At 33.4% G+C, this 14,279-nt stretch overlaps 1 protein-coding gene across 14 annotated transcripts in view; it reads left to right on the top strand.

Annotated features, from left to right (window-relative positions):
* Positions 1-14,279, top strand: part of Ca-alpha1D (Ca[2+]-channel protein alpha[[1]] subunit D) — a 74,550-nt gene that overhangs the window by 13,344 nt on the left and 46,927 nt on the right. For all 14 annotated transcript variants that reach the window (XR_011397243.1, XR_011397244.1, XM_070112360.1 and 11 more), the window contains 11 exons: positions 2,753-3,143; positions 3,559-5,003; positions 5,513-5,750; positions 5,886-5,991; positions 6,052-6,191; positions 6,832-6,938; positions 9,764-9,916; positions 9,985-10,166; positions 10,233-10,752; positions 10,807-11,032; positions 12,248-12,458. Coding sequence is in view for 12 of the 14 variants with exons in the window: in XM_070112360.1 (XP_069968461.1) it covers positions 2,753-3,143; positions 3,559-5,003; positions 5,513-5,750; positions 5,886-5,991; positions 6,052-6,191; positions 6,832-6,938; positions 9,764-9,916; positions 9,985-10,166; positions 10,233-10,752; positions 10,807-11,032; positions 12,248-12,458 (3,719 nt within the window). In the remaining 2 variants the exon portion in view is untranslated. The remainder of the gene's footprint in view (positions 1-2,752; positions 3,144-3,558; positions 5,004-5,512; positions 5,751-5,885; positions 5,992-6,051; positions 6,192-6,831; positions 6,939-9,763; positions 9,917-9,984; positions 10,167-10,232; positions 10,753-10,806; positions 11,033-12,247; positions 12,459-14,279) is intronic.

Below are 14,279 nucleotides of genomic sequence, written 5' to 3'. Positions count from 1 at the left end.
CAATATTTATTTACACACTTTGCACATATCACATATTCAAGTCACTTAGTTGTTGTTGTTGTTGTAGCGGCAAAATTCTGTAGAATTCAGATCTCTTAGCTGTAATTACCAGTTCAGTGTGTTAAACATTTTTTTATGAAAAAAATATACTGAAGAAATGTAATAGTCAAAATTTCTTTTGTGCCGTCAAAAACCGGGGTGTTCATAATTCAATCGCGTCAAACTCCTTTCTGCACTGGCGGCCTTTATTTAAGGTAAATGTACTTCACAAACTCAAAAAGCACAGAGAGCGTCAGAAATATTAAAAAATAGCGATAATGCAAGAGACTTTCATGTTAACTGATTCAAATATTTTTTAACGGGTGTGGCCCATATACTTTTAAAGGAAAATACATACCACATCAATTTCTGAACCAATTTTAACTCAATGTGTACATAACATTCTAACTGGAAAAATAATGGGATAATACAGTCTTCTTATATTATCCAAAAATTTTTCCACTCTAAATAAATAAAGCATCAATGAAGATCTGAGGACAACAATTACCTAAAATTATACCTCAAGTGTGTATCACTCCCGCCTAAAGATTGTCAGAGTCGGACATTACTAGCCCACGGGTACTGAATATGAGGACCTCCGAGCTCATGGCTATATCGAAAATATCATTCAATTTGCAAGCATTATCATGTTAATTACGTTGGCTTCCTTTCCTGGCAAAAATTTGGTAAGGTACTATAAATGGAAAAAAACCTTTCAGTACCATTCCTAGCCCCATATAACTAACATCATGATTACAAATATTCTAGTTGATTGTATTGCATATACTATATCGCAAAAAGTACTGTTTGGTGTCGCAAATGCTTGATCGATTCATCTCGCTCTATCAGTTTATCTTTAAATGCGTTTTTCTCTAAACAGCATTTTTCGAACTCGCGTCAGTGACTACTCGGAGACAAATGTTTCGATCATTATTAAATATCTGCATGTTCTGTGTATAGTTCTCAACACAGTTTTTTGGTCTGATCAACAATCGAGTTTTGGCAGGCTAAAAAGTTTAAAAGTTTGAGTAAAATTCTACTGTGTTTTTAAGAACGCCGCTATTTTGTTTTTCGACAGTAGGTCATTGTAGGGACAATATCTTCTAGAGCGACTTTTTTTTAGGTTCCAACTATGGAGGATCACTGCAGCAGTGGAGGACCTGTTTTTAGTGCCGTCGGAGATCGATATTACTGTGTATTCTTAAAATATGTGTTAATATACTCTTAAAACTTCAAAAAAATTGATGCAGTATCTTTTTTTTTTATTCCAAAAAGGTTATATATTGGGTTAATTCGAATATGTGAATATGTTAACCTAACTCTATATCTTCTCAATGTAATGATCACAGTCCTTCTGGTTGATGTAGATATAGCTTAGTGCGACAGATATCTAAAGAAATTAATATCAAAATATTATAATTACTATAGCGTAATGTGGTTTGATGTAAAAAATTTATAGAATATGTTCATTTACAGGAGAAGGCAAAAACGATATAACATGAAAACTACTAGAGATATTAAAACAAAATTTTCATGTCGAAATTAACGTGAAGCTAAAAATAGTTTTAGTTAAAAAATCTGTTCTTTAAAATGCATTTTATGCTATGTGCATTGCGATATTTTGGGCTAGGGGAGAGTCTGACCTGTTTGGATTTACTTTTAGCGGTTAACTAAATGAGAACTCGATTAGGATATCTCAAAATTTGACCAATTACCTACATACTTACTCCGATGTTTTCCTCTTTAGCATGATTGAACATACACCCATCTGGAGGCGAGATGAGTTGAATTCAGGATGTCCGTGCCTGCGATAACTTGAGTAAAACTTAAGATAACTTGATGAAACTTAGTATTTGAGATGAGCGACATCAAAATATTTCTACGCTTACAAAGTTTCACTAATCGAAAACTTACAAAGTGCCATAAATACTCCAAATTAAGATACAAAACTGTTATTGGTAACGAGGTAGCGGGGGAAAATTTAAAAAGTAAGCTATACCGCGACCTATAATAAATGTAGTGTACATATCTCACAAAGCACTAAAAAGCTATACCAACAAAACTTTCTGAGGGCAAATTTTCCCGACCATATTTAGAAATCGGTGAAAACGGATCATAACCATCCCCATCTCCTTATAACGGTTATCTTGAAAACTACTAAAATAGTGCTAACACATTAAAAAAATACCTCAGGGGTATTAAATTTCAGAGCCACAGGCTTCATAAGAATCGATTTGCAAATTGGACTGTGGACGTGGCACCGCCCCTTCTGAGGAACTACTCGGCCAATTTAAGCCAAATTTGATACGCAAAATTCTCTTTATGTTATCGATGAAATTATACTACATTTCTGATCTGCCTATTTCTCAAATATTATAATTTTAAATTCCATATGATTAATAAGGTTGTCTTAATAAAGCTTTGCACAAATTGGCCCTGGTGTTGTATCTTACATCTAAAAATATGTGGACCAGAGTGCGAATGGCTGACTTTCTTACCGAAAATGTCGGTCATTAATATGAGAAATAAATACGAAGAAAATCGCCTCCCGTTAATAATGTGCCCTTGTGTTAAAAATGGATAAGATGCATGTTAAACCAGAAAACTAAAAATATCGCACCATTGCCAAACAGAGGGGTTATAAAAAGATATATCCATAAAATTAAGAATCCCAATAATATTAAAACATGTTAAAATAGTTGATTTCTTCCAGACGAGATATGTGGACAACATAAGCCGACTCCAAAACCATTTTTAGAGGACCTCGGTCGGAAGTGCAAACATAATAGTTTTAATACATGTATAAAGAATAAACGAGAAACTGGCACCATTAATCACACCAACAATATAAATGCAATTACTCCAGAAGAAACTGAGCAGCGTCAAGGCCAATATTGCTTTAGAAGACAAAATGAGATAAGCAACAGCAGTCAAGAAATTGACATATCGCACGGTTCGCTTCTCTTTTACGGAACTCAAAATTTTACTTTAAGGACAAGTGGGCGAAATAAAATCAATGATAGCAACTTTTTTCTTACAAACCATTTTTCTGAAAAGGGTGTTGATTTGGTTCCTGAGCAATATCATAGCGCATCTTTACCAAAGTAAGTAAAATAAATATAGCTTTATACCTAATGTAAGCTACGTTTGTTAATGCCGACATTGCGATGATCTACATAATAATTTTTCGTTAAGTTTTTCTGCATCCCTTTCATTAGTTACGATTCAGTAGTAAACCAAGTAAGCAGTCAGATATACTAAATGGTAAATTATGTTACTTTCATACTATCGTATGTATATTCCTAGATATACTATAGCTTGGGGCCGGAAATGGGTGAAATCCTCATCATTAAGAGGAATTATAGTGATTTTCGCCCTCCTATTGACTTTTCTTCATTCTATCATTTTGATATCTGTATAACTGTATATCTATATATATATTGATGAGCTTTAGGTGTTAAAAACAACTATTAGATTCTGTACCAACCCTTATTACATGTACAAATTTTACATTTTTAGGGAAACACAATACTTGGTCACGAACTGCGAATTTTATGGAACGGATGATATCAGTAGTAAATCAACTGATATATGTCAAGATGCAACAGATAGAAATTGGGATGTTGATCGGATATTAAACCATAAAACAAAAACGATCGATAACAGCAAGCAAGTACAGTTATATGGATGTTCAAACGCAAACTCAACGATATATGTAACCGAATTATCATCAACATCAATTATTCCTAAGAGTTCAAGTAAAATTTACAAAATATCAAGCACTGATACTAGCATTGATTTATTAACAAATAAGTTTAGCGGCGAACAAACTAAAAAAAGAATTAGTGGTAAAATTATAAAAAAATTCAATTCTAGTAGTAATGAAGACTTTAGTAGGCAGTTTTTGAGAATACAGGAAGGAAATCAAAGCCAATCAGTCCAACAAATAATAAGCCTTTCAAAAACCTCACCCGATAAATGCTACAAAAAAAGCAACGACAGCATTAAATCCAATATCAATGAAAAAGAACATGAATCCAATAAGCACCAGTGCGATAATTTCGATAGATCGTGTAACACAATTAATGCAAACGTAAATAGCAGTGGAAGTAGTAGTAGTAGTGCCGACAAACGTAATTATAGTAAAAGCAGGAGTAGAAGTAGCAGTAGTAGTAATAGTTGTAATTGTGATATAACGGGTGATAACAGTACTTTGCATGGTTTTGGTGTTGGCGTATTAAGCAGTTTACCGGGTGATTGTGATTCTGCAAGTAACACTACGCAAGCTCAGCCACCGTCAATATATCATTCTCAATTTGAAGACCAGTGCCAACATAATAAAACTATAGAGCTAAACTGGGACGTACCCCAGCAGAATTTTTTAACCCAAACAAGAAATTTTAATTGCAAATCTGGTGTTTTTATTGAGACAGAAACACAAGCACCGATAACAGAACTTAAAACGATTTTAAGACATGGTTCAGGCGATATCACTGACTGCGATAGTTGCAGCGAACTGCAATTATTAAATTTAAACGATTATAAAGCTGGTTCAGATATTGAAGGTGGGAGTTTGGATGATAACATAATCGATACAATTTCAGAAAATTCGAATGACATCGTCATCGAGCTTCGAGGGTTCGAAAAATTAAACACTCAGTTTGATTCTTGTAATGTAAATAATGAATTCCTGCCTTTGAGTCAATACAAATCGTTCGATTATTCATCACATCCCTTAATAAAATTTTACGAAAACGAAGACAAGCCTAAACATTATTTTGATACACCGGAGACTTTTATATCCGACCAACGTTCTAAAGATATTTTTGGCAACATGGATCTTGAAAGCAATCGAGAGCAATCAGGTGGAACTGATGGAGGAGCAATAAAGCGTACAAACAATAATGGTTTAGCAAGTAATGAAAATTTTAATAAAGGCCAGACAGCTGCTTATCAAACAATTGGTATGTTTGGAAAAATATGAGTATGTATACTAACATTATAAATATTATGGCAAATTACATTTTTTGTTTAAAATGTGAGTTTATGTTTCATAGGCGCCGGTTTACACACGAAGATTTTTGTTGCCCAAACATTTTTTTTGTAGGCGAGTGGACGAACAACAAGGAAAAACGAAGAGACTTTCGCTACAGCGTTTTTGTGCACCACATACGCTCCATGAACAAGAGTTTGAGATGAGATATGAAAGGGAATGCAGAAAAATGTCCATCTCAAAGTTTCGGACTTGTGTCGCTCGTGGGAATGTCATGAGCAAAACCAAAAGGGTATTTCCCGGTAATGATCGATTAAAATCTTCGTGTGTAAACCCAGTCTAATTGTGTATCCTTATATTTTTAATAATAAATTTGTTAAATATATTTTTTTAATGAAGTTCAATACAATACTCGAACCGTTTGTTGATATCGACATTAGCCAATCCTATTCTTTGAAATGTACTCGTTTAAATTTTTAGCAAATGGACCTGTAGAAACTGATGGTAACCTTGGGACATCAAACATTCCTGACACAATAAATGGCACAACAATTGCTGGTGGAATAAATCAGCAAAAGACTGCGGCTAATGCAACTACGCAAAAGCGGTCGCAAAGACGAGGGGGGAAGCCGCAACCTGATCGACCTCAACGTGTTTTGTTTTGTTTGGGTGTAAAAAATCCACTTCGCGCATTATGTATTAGTATAGTCGAGTGGAAGCATCCTTTTTAATTATTGGTTATATCTTAAAAAAATAATTCGTCTTTATCAATGTACATGCATGAGTACTGAATATGAATCTCACGCGATTTTCCTAAATATAAAAAATACATTTCTCAATCAATATTTTAAAGACCATTCGAGTATTTGATATTATTAACTATTTTTGCGAATTGTGTTGCTTTAGCGGTTTATACTCCATATCCATATAGCGATTCCAATGTAACTAATCAGGCTTTGGTATGTTTTATGATCATAATACGCAGATGCTTATTTAATTATAAACTTTATTTTTTACAGGAAAAGATAGAATACATATTTTTAGTAATATTTACAGCAGAATGTGTTATGAAAATAATTGCTTATGGATTCTTACTACATAGCGGATCGTATTTGAGAAATGGGTGGAATATTTTAGATTTTTTTATTGTGGTTATAGGGTAAGTGATATTATTTTGACTTCTTAACCCGCACCTATTTTACGATATGCAAATGTTCCCGTTTCTCCAGCTGGTTGAAGTTATTCAGTATTTATTCCCAATATCTGCTTATTATACCATAGCATGGTTTCTATTAACAAACCCGATATACTCTATTCACTTTTATGTGAATACCCATAGGTATATACTTATGATATGCATTATATGTATGAATTTCATAAACTGCTCGAAAAAGCTATGATTTCTTTACACGAAAATAGGAGAAATTGATAAATTGATTTTGGTATGGATAAATTTTATGAAGCATTAAGAAATATTTTCATTATGGTAGTATGTATTCTTTCTGTCGAGAAGGCAGGTTGATCTCTGTATAATTCTTCCCGGCGTGATCTGGACTACAATACTCAAGTGACCTCCCTCTAACAGGAATTTCTTCTGCCTTTGAAACGTTCTTACGTCACCTTTATCACTTTTTGAAACTTGATCAGTTATCCTTCTTGCATGATTTGTGCTGCCCTTTTAAACGTTGAGTTGAAATATATAAAATTATATAAATGTCTGGTTTACTTTCATATACATATTCACATATAGTAAAACTAATAAATTTAATGGTACTCATGCTTTTAATACTTTTTGGTAGCATGATAAGTACTGTTCTTTCAAATCTTATGAAGGAAGGCTTCGATGTAAAAGCTCTGAGAGCTTTCCGAGTACTACGACCTCTTCGACTAGTTTCTGGAGTCCCAAGTAAGTCCTTTTCTTAAGGTTATATGACACAATCAAATAGTATATATTATATAGAATAATTTAAGGGCAATGAATAACTTAAGATTAATGGTTGCTCTCCTAAAGCTGGACTGAACATTAGAAACCCGGTATTTAGAAGAATTTGTCACTTTGTTAAATTTTATTGGATTTATTTTACCTTGGTATACCATTAATACAAAAAAAATAATAGGAATGGTTAGCCATAACTGTTTTCCTAGAGTAATATAAGTAAAACCATATTAAACTGTTTCAAAAATTAATAGTGAACTGCACTTTAAGAAAACATGTAAATCATAAAAATTAAATTAGTGCGTATTTAAATACAAGTATGCATATAATCTTTGAAATATTTATATTATATTATGTGCTATGTTCACAGTTATTTAGCTCCTTTTCTATTTTTTGTTGTTAATTAATATCTTTTATTAATTTATAAAAGTAATAACAGTGATAAAGAGATGCCCAACTACTACCTGCGTGAGAGCGCTTCAAAATTTGCGTTTTTTAGTTAATTTTGCATGATTGCCAGATCAGACATTGGGCATTTAATTTAAAGCGCTCAACATAATAACGAACAAAATGATTATCCATTGACCCTTTAAGATATAGAGGAACTATTTAAATATCTTTTGTGATTTTTTAAAATATTTAAAAAAACGGGTTTTGAACTATCAATAATATATAATAGCATAGTGATTTAACTTGTTGACTGTAAATTACCAAAGGTTTTATGGTTTTCACTGGAAAATTAGTATCCGAAGGTGCAGACCACAAAACATTTCATCAGAGCAATAGTTTTTTTTCGACCAACAGTTGTTACAAATACCTCAAACTTATCTAGTTAGATATTGAGATATACATAATTTTTAATGATCAGGTTGTCGACACGGGTCGGATTTCGACTGGCTGTCTGTCCGTCTGTGCAAGCGATAAAGTAAAAATTAAGATGTCTTAATGAAACTGAATATGCGTTTTTTTGGCACTATAAGAAGATTGGTATTGCATATTCCTGTAATCTTGTAAACTACTGCAAGTTCGATAACTACATAAATACATCACAATTTGCAGCCAAGATGGTGCTTAAAGGCTTCATTGGACTCGCTGTAAAAATTGGACAATAGGCGTGGCACATACATATCAGAATTTTCCTTATTATAGCAGACTTTATGTCGAACAATAAGTGTGTGAGTGATCCCCCCTTTAAGTTGCGATCCTCTTGTTGCCGGTTTCCTTACTTTGTTAATATTAGTTAATTGAGTTGATTTTAGTATAAATATTATAGGCACGAAGCAAAATGTATATATAAGTTAATAAGATACAAAATATGATTGTGATCCTTTTACAGTTTTGTGAAATAATGTGTGTTGAATCTTTACGCAAACCTTTTATACTCTTGCAACATGTTGCTACAGAGTATGACAGTTTTGTTCACCTAACGGTTGTTTGTATCACCTAAAAATAATGGAGTTAGATATAGGGTTTTAGGTGTATATATAAATGATCAGGATATCGAGACGAGTTGAAATCCGGATGTCTCGGTCCGTCCGTCCGTCTGAGCAAGCCGGGTTCCCTGGCAAAAAAGATGGACGAGTTCGGAGATGTTTGACAGGATCAGACTGCTGCCACGCCCACAAAACGCCAATAATCGAAAACTTATAAAATGCCATAACTAACCACTAAATTAAGATATAAAACTGTAATTGGGTACAGAGGATTGTAGTAGCTTGGAGCACCTGTGTGTTTAAAAGTTGGAAAAAGTGGGCGTATCCCGTCCTCTAATAGGTTTAATGTACATATATCTCTAATCCTTTAATGTACAATAACCAAATCCTACTAACTAAAAACTACTTAAAGTGTGATAAATTAATAGCTAAATGCGCTTGAGACATTAAATTTTACACCCAGGGCTTTAAAGGAGCCGGAGTCACAATGGACGATGGGCGTGGTACCGCCCACATTACGTGAAATTGCAAATCTCCAAACTTACTCGACCAACTTCAACTAAATTCAGTACATAACTTTATCCTGATCATGTTACATTGTGAAAATGGGTGCAATCGGACTAAAACCACACCTACTTCCCATATAGCACTATTTTAAACTCCATATGGTTCTTTCACTTTCCAGTACACAAATCCAGCACGAATGAGTATATTCGGATAACAACTTGCAAAAATAGTACTTTTAAGGTATGCCATCTCGAGTCTAACAATTATCGAAACCGGACCACTGTTCAAGCCTCATACATCGAATATGTGGATCCCAGTGCGTATAGCCGACTTTTTACTGAAATTCGGGGACAATATTTCTTTGATAATAATATAACGGTACTTAACCGACTTTGATCCTTGTAAGTTGCAAGAGAAGCAACTTTGCTAAAACCTAAAAGTATTCTCCCGGCTTCGACCATTGCGAATCGCGAGAGTATAATACTCGAACTCAGCTATTCCGGTTATACTCGAACTCAGCTATTCCATACTTGTTACGTACATTAGTGATATTGCACGGTGGTTACAAATGTTTCTGTTGACTAATTTTGTAGCAAATTTACATTCTGCCCCTTCCAGTCTTTCCAGTTGCTAAATGTCAAACCTCCAATTAGCTCTCAAAGTTGGGAAGGTGATTTACGCTCTCAACTTCCAGTGACATCAGAGTAGGACATCTCTGTATCTCTGATAATAACGTGCAAGTGTATCTAATGTTCGGTCCGTACTTGTTTTCCTTTTTTTATTCTTCATTTATTATTATGTATATAAACAATATTTCAAAAAATAATTTACAACTTTACCTGCTATTAATTAAAGGCTTACAGGTTGTACTGAATTCGATCCTTCGAGCTATGATACCACTATTACATATTGCTTTACTAGTTTTATTTGTCATTATCATATACGCAATTATTGGATTAGAGCTGTTTTCTGGAAAATTACATAAAACTTGTCTTCGCCCAGATACTGGTTAGTCATTTATATAGGTAAATAATAATTAATATTACATTTTGTGTAATTTACTTCGTAAAATAAAGGTGAATATATGAAAGATGAACACCCATGTGGTACTGGATTTCAATGTCAAGAAGGTTATGTATGTCATGAAAAGTGGGATGGCCCTAATTATGGCATAACTAATTTCGATAACTTTGGTTTGGCTATGTTGACCGTGTTTCAGTGTGTTACTTTAGAAGGTTGGACAGATGTTCTATATAACGTAAGGATACTACTCACGCATAAACTTAGCTTTGGTAGTTGGTTTATATTCGTATTTATATAATAGATTCAAGATGCCATGGGTAGTACGTGGCAATGGATTTACTTCGTTTCAATGGTTATATTAGGTGCCTTTTTCGTAATGAATTTAATTCTCGGTGTGTTGTCTGGCGAATTTTCAAAAGAGCGCACAAAAGCTAAAAATCGTGGAGACTTTCAAAAACTTAGGGAAAAACAACAAATAGAGGAAGATGTGCGCGGTTATCTGGATTGGATTACCCAAGCGGAAGATATTGAACCAGATGTCGATGGTAATTTAATGCAAGATGGAAAAACAAAGCAAGTCAACGAGGCCAACTCAATGGATCAAATGGAAGAGGAGGGTCAAGAAATTCAAATATCTGAATCCTGGTGGCGTAGGAAAAAAAAAGATCTAGATCGTCTGAACCGCAGAATGAGACGGTCCTGTAGAAAAGCTGTAAAATCGCAAGCTTTTTATTGGCTCATTATAATGTTAGTGTTTTTAAATACCGGTGTACTTGCTACCGAACATTATGGGCAACCAATTTGGCTTGATAATTTTCAAGGTAATTGCTTCAATCACAATATATCCTAATTATAAAGTGCAATTCTTCTTCCAGAGTACACAAATATTTTCTTCATTGGACTATTTACCTGTGAAATGATGCTTAAAATGTACAGTTTGGGATTTCAAGGATATTTTGTGTCGCTGTTTAATCGTTTCGATTGTTTTGTTGTGATTGGTAGTATAACGGAAACAATACTAACAAACACGGGTATAATGCCACCATTGGGAGTATCAGTATTACGTTGCGTTCGACTCTTAAGAGTTTTTAAGGTTACAAAGTAAGTTTGTCATTATGTTGGAACCAATTCCACAATTGGATCATTCCATTTTTGAAGTTATATATTAAATTGTTAAGTCCGTACAAAAGGATGAATGAAACAACTTCGGGATGTCTGTCCGTCGACAAAGGATCACATCTACATCTCTAAAGGCATTGTTGAAAACTACGAGCTATGACTTTGTATATTGTAACTCGATGTAACTTGGATAGAATAATTAATAATGCTTAGAATTTTGTCCATACTTTTCAATAGCCATATATCCATTATAATAATTTTCGTCTAAATAGTACACATTTCATATATATTAGAGTTAAATTAATAATTAATGTTACGATAAAATTATAGAAGAATGTTTCGCTTAGAATTATGTGATTTGGTACCAACCATAAGTGCCTTTATAAGATGATTTTACTAAATTATATTAGTTCTTCAACGTACATATGTATATATTTCGGATACTGAACAAGATAATTTGATAGTGAAATATTGTGCAGGATGATGTGATAACAAAACGCAAGCAATTAGCTTATAAATTCAGACTGTATATTTTTCTCATAGTAATGTGCCTTGGTGCCAAAAATGGATAAAATGGAAATCATCACCTTGACCCCATATACCTAATATGACAATTTTAAAACTTCTGATTGACATTATATCGTATATATAGGTCAATATGTAGGATGTGTTAGCAAAATTAAGTGAAAGTACAATATTGTATATACAATGGTTTGGTGATGCAAATGGATGACATCGATCCATGAATCACCGCAGTTCCTATGTACTACATGTAACAACTATTTTTATTCTATATTATTATTGTATCTTTATGGGTAATAGTCCAATTCTGCCCACTTGTAATACCAACTTCTTTTTTTTTACTCAAATTATCACTTGCACGGACAGACGGGCGGACAGACAGTCATCCGGTGTTCAACTCGTTTCGTCGTCCTGATCATTTTGATATCTTTCTCGGCTAATTTTAGGTGTTATAAATACTAATTGAGTGAAAAAAACTATTATAGTCCGTTGCAACATTTTGCGAGAGTTTAATTATTTGAGTATAAACTTTTTGATTTAACAGTATATTAGTTTAAGATGTCGATCATAACAGGGATCTGACTTAGACAGTTTAAAACGTCAATTTGTTTGTTTGAATATTTATTAAACGGCAGACCATTAATACGTTGTCAATCACAATTATTTGCTTTACAGGTATTGGCGATCTCTTTCCAATCTTGTGGCATCATTGTTGAATTCAATACAGTCAATCGCTTCCCTCTTGCTATTGCTATTTCTTTTTATAGTAATATTTGCTCTTTTGGGTATGCAAGTTTTTGGAGGAAAGTTTAATTTTAAACCATCAGAAGAAAAACCTCGTTGGAATTTTGATTGCTTTTGGCAAAGTTTATTAACTGTATTTCAGGTAATATTTGAACACTATTTTAATATAATAAAATTTTTGCATAACTAAGCCTCGGAAGCTTAGCCCCAGAAACCGAATATAGAAAGTTTCGAAATTTATGAAATTGATGTATTCCATATACCTATACACCGCTCGTTTTGAGACGAAATCACATGTTTGTTGCTTTTGTATACCTTTAGCCAAGTTAACAACTTTTGCTAGGTCAATGACCCTTTTGTTTACTTTTAGCTAAGTCAACAAAATTTGTTTATTTTCAGGTCAATGACCCCTTTGTTTACACTTTATGGGGTTAATGATCCCTTTGTTTACATTTTATGGGATCAATGACCCTTTTGTTTAATTTTAACCAAGTAAAAAACTTTGTTTACATTTAGGTCAATGACCCTTTTGTTTACTTTTAGACACGGTAACAACCATTCTGTACATTTAGGTAAATGCCCTTTTAATTACTTTTAGCCAAGTCAACAGCATTTGTTTACTTTAAGTCACTGACCCTTTTGTTTACATTTTATGGAACAATCCCATCTACATATTATTAAATTCAATCAGATATTCTCACATAGATAAATCAAAAATCATTGAGAGTGTCGGAATAAACCTTTCCACAGCTCTATTTGTACATCAAAGTGTGGCATCTCTTGTCTACAAATTATTGCATACGAACTATAACTTTTCCAGACCCCAAATACCAAATATGAGTACCTCAGTTCTGTTTTATACAGAAAATTTCCTGATAATAATGTGAATAGTGCTAAAAGTGGATATAATTCGTCTATTTTTTCCTTGCCTCCATGTACTAAAATTAATTATTTTTGAACTCTGATTTCGGATAGTGGCGCTTACACCTCCATGTATTAACTTAACCTATTTAGTAAAAAGTCCACATTTAGTTTCTTAATGATTTGCAAAAATAACCTAGAAAACTATACCATTCTTGTTAAAATTAAAATATGGTATATGAAAATAACGCTTGATTATATGATTACAAAAAAACATACTAATTGTTAAGGAAATTCAAACGTTTTTTATTTAATGTGAAGTACAATCGATACAATTAAGTTGTGAATATAAAATTATTCAAATGGCCTCCAAGATTTCTTTTACAGGAACGAATTCGACGAACCCAATTTTCGAGTAATTTTTCCAATAAATCAAGTCGAATGTTATGAATAGCACGTTCAATATTAAATATTAACTTCTAAAGCCTGAAGAGAGTCTGGTTTATTGCTAAAGACCAATGACTTCAAATAACCCCACAAGAAGTAGTCTAATGGTGTGAAATCACAACTTCTTGGAGGACATTCAATGTCACAATTTCATGAAATTATCAAATCTCCAAACTTTTCTCGCATTAATTCGGTTGTGTGGTACGTTGCCCCGTCTTGTTGGAACCACATGTAGTCAAGATTAACTTCTTCCAATTGCGGCCATAAAAAGTTGGTTATCATCGATCTATACCGCCCTCCATTGACAGTGACGGTGTCACCAGCTTTATTTCGAAAGAAGTACAGACCGATGATTCCACCAGACCAAAAACCACACCAAACTGTCAATTAAGGTGATTGTAATGGTTGTTCGTGATTAATTAGTGGATTTTCTTCGCACTAGAATCGACAGTTTTGTTTATTTACCACACCACTCAGATGAAAGTGAGCATCAGCGGAGAAGATGACTTTCTCAAAACTTTTAACAATTCGCCGAATGACGAGCAGAGGTGGATCATTATTACGACCATGAAATGGTAAAAGCGCACGAAAAGTTGCAATTAGAGAACAATTATTTTGATAATAAAATTGAATAATTTGTAAACGTTGTTCCTGC

This window comes from Bactrocera oleae, chromosome X (genome assembly GCF_042242935.1).
Source record: "Bactrocera oleae isolate idBacOlea1 chromosome X, idBacOlea1, whole genome shotgun sequence".
Classification (NCBI taxonomy): domain Eukaryota; kingdom Metazoa; phylum Arthropoda; class Insecta; order Diptera; family Tephritidae; genus Bactrocera; species Bactrocera oleae.
Note: the sequence above shows the minus strand (reverse complement) of the source record. Positions and strands in the feature narration are given on the sequence as shown.